The following is a 6,796-nucleotide window of genomic DNA, read 5'->3' as shown; positions in this document are numbered from 1 at the left end:
TTCCAGGAATCTGTGTGTGCGTCATCTACTTCATCATGGGCACAGTGCACAATCTAACTATTGTTCCAGGAATCTGTATGTCTCACCGACGTCTAAATCACAGACAGCATCACAGACACTGTGCATTAGTATTGACTCAATTCTGATGCAGCTAGCTAGCGCACTTATCTATGGAATGCACAAGCCGGATGTAGTTAAGGGCCTTACGTTCCAAACTGATCTGTTATTGTTTAAGGGTGACATGACATGCTGTTTTTGGATGCTTTTATATAGGCCTTAGTTGTCCCCTAATACTGTATCTGAAGTCTCTTTCCCGAAATTCAGCCATGGTGCAGAATTATAGCCACTACAAGTAGTTCCACAATCAGCTTTCCTCAGAACGCGCTGTTTCTGTGTCTGTAGCTTTAAATGCTAATGAGGAGGAGAGGGGCGGCAACATGCGCTAATGTTTACAGGATGTATCGCAATGACTCGTTGCCCTCGTTGCTGTAAAATGCCTCGAATTTAGCCATTCTCATCTGATCACTCTGGTTTGCAGAGGTGCACACTCAGTCATTTCAATGTGGAGAAAGGCGGATATCGCGAGCCATAACACCAACAGCAGAACGGTTATTCAAATAACAAAGAAGTGTACAACACTCGCGTTACAGCGTTTGTATTCACACACACACTTGATGCCATTTATCTTTACGTTAGCAACAGTAACTCAGCTGTTAGCTGCAGAGCTAATGTTTTAGCCACATTCTAAGGGTAGCAAGCTAGGTAACCATATACAGTAAAGAAACCAAATGATATAGTGTTAGTTAACTTACTTGTCCAAGGTTTGTAGCTTGACCAAGGAGATTTAGTAATGATCCAGAATTTAGTTTCACCAAGGCCAGCTTTGAGTTGGCTCAAGTTGAGGAAATGTTTGGAGCAGACATACAACACTTTGGGAAGTTGTGTCTGCGAATTTCCAGCGAAAATACAATTAAGATAAGGGTTGTGCAGAGGCTCGGATGAAGGAACAGAAAAAAAGATGTGTGCTTGCATTTGTATATCCAAGCACTGAGCAACTGTTATGCTTCGTTTGTTTGCTCGCCATGATGTCTCTCTCCAGGAAAAACCGATATCGCACTCGCCCTTGCACGGTGGTAGCTCAGTTTCTCATGGGCGGGCTAGATGATCTGGTCGGGCAAAGCAGAGAGAGGGGAGGTAACCTTCCCCCTATCTACGTCACTAGGGGGAGATTTTCAAACAGCGCAATTGAGCCTTCATTTTGTCAAAGGCGGAGAAGAACACGCAGGGCTTGGTTTACACTTATCAAAAATTCTAGCCACTGGGGGACAAAAGGCAGGCTAGGGGAACTCATATTAATGTTAAATAACCTCATAAAATGAAGTTTTCATGTCATGTCACCTTTAAGTTCCCAAAAATATCTAAATGGGATATGCCGTGTCATTGATAAGGAGTGCAATAGAGATCAATGTAGAAAATGAACAGAGGAAAGCTAAATATTTTATAGATATTCCAACAATATTTTACAATTGAATTCAAGAACATTGTGCATTATTAGACCTCACACATAAAGGACTCATGCATAGTAAACAATAAAAAAAATCTGGAAGGATAGGGTATTGAAATATCAATTTATTGGTTTCAAGTACGCCACTTTAGCAACTGAGCCAATGCTGAATTCTGTATAGGTTTTTGGTATATAAAAATAAACTAAGACTAGATCATTACCTTCAGTGAAATTTACACAGGTCTAATTCAGTCATCTTCTCACATATCATGGTGACACTTTGCACAGTACTGCAGTCATGTAATCTTAAAGGCCTGTTAGATTTGAAAACCACTGGTTAAAATGGCATTTGATTTATGGGCACAGACATTGAGACAAGGTGTACATTTACATAAAAAAGGCCTTAAATCATCCATTTAGTATTATATTCCTTATTGCTAAATAACAAATAGGAGACATGTATCCTACACATATTCACAAAAAACTTGTGGAGCCTTTTTCTATTGTAATTTTTTTACTTTTTTTGTTCCCCATGAGAAATAAGGCAGGTGTGGGCCATTTAGGGTGTGACAGTTACTCGTGGCCTGTAGTATCAATGTTTATTATATGGCAACGACGGTACAAGCTTTCTGAGCTTTCTGGCTAATAGGTAGTCATGCCAGACGCGTATTGCCCTCCTCAGTGGTCAATACGGCTCCGTATTGCCCTCTGACGTCATCTTAAAAATAAGCGACGAGTCAGCTGCTGAGTTTTACTATCCAGATGATGCTGAAAAGATTTGTCATCGAAAGTGAGGAAGAAGACTAGACTCTTTTAATCACTTGTGTCGTTATTTTGTGTTGCAATTAAAGCCATTTTAGCAGAACCATGTTGTCCGCTTTCTATCAAAAGTAATGAGTTGCTAGGCAACACATGAAACACAGCGTGAGAAGACTTGAGAACTAGCTACAATTAGCCTAGAGGTACCATTTATTTTCGTTTACAAAATGAAAAGAAGCTAAAAATGCCATATAATAAACTACTTACTAACTACTTACTTACTTAATATCAAACCTCGGCTTTGCCGTATCGTTACGTTACATATACGTTCCAGCCTCAGTTTGAATCCCGGCATGACCTCACTCTCGGTTAGTAAGTAGTAAGTAACATTTTTACTCAGGAGATATTGAGTTAGTCACTTTAGGGAGATGCATAATAGTAAGAACGACATACTAATAATTACTATAGCAAATCACTGTTAAAAATAATTTATCATTACATGTCATTACATATTAAAAAGAAAGAAATTTGGATTAAAGATTAAAAAGCTATTTCTATGACAAAAAATATAATAATTATAGTTAGTTAGAAAACAAGTTTGCATTTGCATCAACTGTACCATGAAAGTTTAAATTCCACAAGTCAGCAACATGCAATACAGTTCTATATATGCAAATATAATTAACTTTCTTACTCCATAGAAGTACAGTGGAGCAAGATCAATTAACATATCCACAGCACATAAGATTTCATGTGACATTTGCAGTTGAATTTACACAAAAATAACATTGCAGAACTTCATTAGCACTCCAGATGTGCAACACTTAAACTCTTTCCTGGCATTGTGTTTCAAAGTAAGCTAGATTGATTATAACCCTACCAAGAGAGGGATTTAGAACTTATGTTATTTATTATTATGTTTTGTACACACACTGGTGTGTGACTGGTGAGAGATTTTTGTATTTGCACTAATGATATCACCAACATGCTAAATTTGATTCTAAATATCAAGAAATGGGTGCGATCTCCATTGCTTATATGTTGACTGGTATTCAATGTTAGACAGGAAATTCTGTCACTTTGCAACATTGCATCATGTCTCTACCAGAATTTCTGAAAAAGCTAAGACTGGTGGAGAGTGCAGCACTTCTTTAAGATAATGTAGCATAATGGTTTCGGTCCAATAAAGTATATTTTCTACATTTAGCCTAATGCATAGAACAAGTATAATCGAAAGCCATTTCAGTCATTTTCTAAGATGATTTGAAGGTTTTTTATGTGTAGCATAGGATAGGGTTAGGATTTCCGATAAGACTGCTTGGTATCGGTCTGAGTTCTCTGCCTATGCATCTTTTCCCAGATTTTCACTTGAGAGCAGGACCTTTGAAGGCAGGCTTGACTCCTCTAACTCATCATCTTGAGGGGAGATGATAGAGATATGATCAAAGAAGTCCTCTCTGTGACCAACAGTCTGGGAGGGAAGGGAACATGGCCCCTTTAGGAACTAGAGAAGAAACAAATATTATTGGATGAAGAAATGGATAAATGTAGTATATTACAGATGTTTTCTGGTTTCACACACAGGCTGGAAAGTTGCAGCTTTATGCCACCTCACAGTTAAGTATAAAAGGTGCCAACACGGAATGTGGGGGTCATTGTTGTACTGGCAATTAGCCGACAGAGGAGGTTGTCACAGAGCTGAATCAACGTCTGTGTAAAAAGGGACAGCTGGCACTGCGGGACCACACACACACACACACACACACAATAAACACGGCGCTTATGTCACACCTCTGAGTCCAAACTTTTTATTTCACATAATAATAGGCTATCGCTTTTCCGCCAAATTAAGAGCCTACGTCTGAAGACGCAGCGCTTTTTCAAGTTCATTGTCTTTTCGTCATGTTAATAAATTGATCTTTCATTTGTTTTCTTTATTCAACCCTTATTTAATCTAATAGTTTAACAGTCCCAATTATTGCCAGAATGTGTGGTGGTTCATGTGTTTAGTGTATGCTTTGCGTCACGTCAGGCTAATTACATAACGGAACCACATTAATAAAATAGATTATCCGGATATTCGAAAATAATTTCGGATACTATTCGAATAGTGAAATAAGTTCAAATCTCAATCCCTACTATATAGTCTATAAATATTACACATTTTACACTTTATTAGTCTACTAACCACCGTGGTTAGTTTGGTCCAATCATGATCGAGTGACCCAGCCTGTGGTAAAAGTTAGGCTATTTTAATTGGCTCAAGATGGATCATAACCAGGAGACTGCAGACTACCCATTCAAGTCGGCAGTGTATTAATGTGCAGAAGGGATAGCAATTGTGTCAGACAACACACATACAATTTGATGTAATATCAAGAGTTGGAGGATGCGTATGGGTCATAGACAAGTCGATGCCTATGAGAAATATTTTCTTATGGGGTGATTGTCAATATGGGATATTGTGTATGGGCAGGGGATTTTTTTGTTGTGTTAAATTTTTTTGTTGTGTTAGGTTTGAAAAGGGTGAAATTGTGTTAAGGGTGTACATCGTTTAGCAAGGCGATGTACTGCATAGAGCAATGGTGTATGCAACCAAAATATTGGTACCAACCTCTTTTAAGTGCAGTGGCATCCTTACAGGGGGCTGAAGACACCGTTTCATCTTCTCATAATTCTTGACGACACCAAATGCAATTCCTACTATTACACCAGCTGATAGGAATACAAATGGTACAGAGAGACCAACAACCATGTTTCTTCTGTCTTTTTCTGCTCATAAACAGAGAAGCATATACATACATACAGTTGTAGTTTACCGTCAATTTTTTTTTTAACCTTGAATCGTGTCTTAGTGTATTAGACTGGGTGGATGGAAAAGGGATGGAATAATGTACAGATTTTGTTATTGGCCTAAAATGGGCCTTTTTATTCACCAAAGTTGCATTCAACTGATCACAATGTATAGTCAGAACATAAATAACGTTATTGTACTATACAATTGGAAAGTACTGTTACAATTGGAAAGAAATGTTTAGGACTTTTTGAACAACTTCCAGGGTGTTCAAAATCTGTGAGCGTGGACATTGGGATTGGGGCCTAAACGATTGATTCAGAGCGTGCATGGAGAGAGGGGGCTATTCACAGTCAGGTTGGTTGTAGTGAAAAAGAGATGGAACGCGGGGCATCTTGCGGGGCAAGAAGGTGCTTAGAATCAATGCGCTGTGCGCAAATCTACCAAAAAAAAAATCACGTTAAACAGTAAAAACTTGGATCAATTTGTAGCGGCCTATTTTTTATTGTGGCAGGCCGCCACAAATAAATCAATGTATGGGAAACACTGAATAGTGATGGTGCTGTTTACACTACATCAGTAATGTCCTGACTATACTTTGTGTATCAGTTGAATACATCACCTGCCCCCCAATGTATGTCTGAATGCACATTTCTCACCTGATGGGATCACCACACACTGTGGCTGGCTTGGGTATCCATATGGCTGTAGGTATAAAGTGTACTGGACCTCCACACAGTAGCGCTCCTCTACATCCAGATCCTCTATTATCAAGGATGACTGTGTGACTGTTTCCTGTGGTGCATGGCCATCTCTGCTGTAGCTGATCAAATACCCGGCATTGTCAGCATATTTGTAGAACAAGCTGTTGTTCCACATGTAGACTGTTAGGGAACCTGGACGGGGGGCTAGTGTAAACACTGGGCTGCAGGGGTTGTCTGGAGAGAACAGAGAAAGATTGACTGGGCTGGGGTTAAACACTAGAAGCGCCGAGCCATTTACTAGAAGCCGAGCCCTACTAGAAGCGTCAAATTGACCCATGAGTCTACAGACAGGGACGTTGCTACTGACATGTAATGATCACTACACGGCGCTTGTTGCACGGAGCAAAAGCATTTCTTAAAATGAACTTGTCTTCGGCCATCTGTCATATATTTGAGTGTTGTTAGTCTGTGATTATTTCATTGGAGCGTTTATTGTCTTGCCCTTCAATCATTCAGCAAAATGTAATTTATTGGCTAAAGAATGCCAAACAAGTTGCGGGTTCAGCTAGACTGCAGTTGGTCTAGTAGCCCGACATATCAGAATTTTATAGTCGGCTGACAAGATCGTTGTTGTCCCCAGTGTAAACAAACAAACAGGGACATCATAAACATTCAATGGTCTAATAAGATCCAGTTATACTGGCAAAAAAATGTAATGGTCTTCATTTATTGACCTAACACAGTCCAAGCATAGACCTTTTTTGAAACGTAAACAATAACAGACCAGCTTAGAACGCAAGGCCATGAACTACATCCGGTTAGCGCATCTTATACATTAGTCGCTAGCCACTTTACCATCGAGTTGACATGACTAACGCATATTACCATCAATTAACTGGCTGTGAATAGCAGCGATACATCATTAGTGTCCCCTAACCGACCCACTATAATTTATTTTAGGCTGATCTGAAATTGATAGCCTACCTAAGGTACAGTAGCATTGAGCTAGAGCTAATCTATCCCGATGTCTACCAC

At 39.3% G+C, this 6,796-nt stretch overlaps 1 protein-coding gene across 2 annotated transcripts in view; it reads right to left on the bottom strand.

Annotated features, from left to right (window-relative positions):
• Positions 1-1,609: 1,609 nt before the first annotated feature.
• Positions 1,610-6,796, bottom strand: part of LOC146234367 (uncharacterized) — an 83,069-nt gene continuing 77,882 nt past the window's right edge. Inside the window, exons 4-6 of one of the 2 annotated variants that reach the window (XM_084688132.1) lie at positions 5,717-5,995; positions 4,878-4,978; positions 1,610-3,767 (exon numbers count right to left, since the gene is read on the bottom strand). In XM_084688132.1, coding sequence (XP_084544258.1) covers positions 3,606-3,767; positions 4,878-4,978; positions 5,717-5,995 — 542 coding nt within the window. In that variant the 3' untranslated portion in view covers positions 1,610-3,605. Of the gene's footprint in view, positions 3,768-4,877; positions 5,036-5,716; positions 5,996-6,796 lie in introns of both variants that reach the window. The other variant, XM_084688131.1, reaches the window with a different exon arrangement.

This window comes from Hypomesus nipponensis, chromosome 23 (assembly GCF_054491055.1).
Source record: "Hypomesus nipponensis isolate SF chromosome 23, ASM5449105v1, whole genome shotgun sequence".
NCBI lineage: Eukaryota > Metazoa > Chordata > Actinopteri > Osmeriformes > Osmeridae > Hypomesus > Hypomesus nipponensis.
This window is presented reverse-complemented; position numbering and strand designations above follow the sequence as displayed.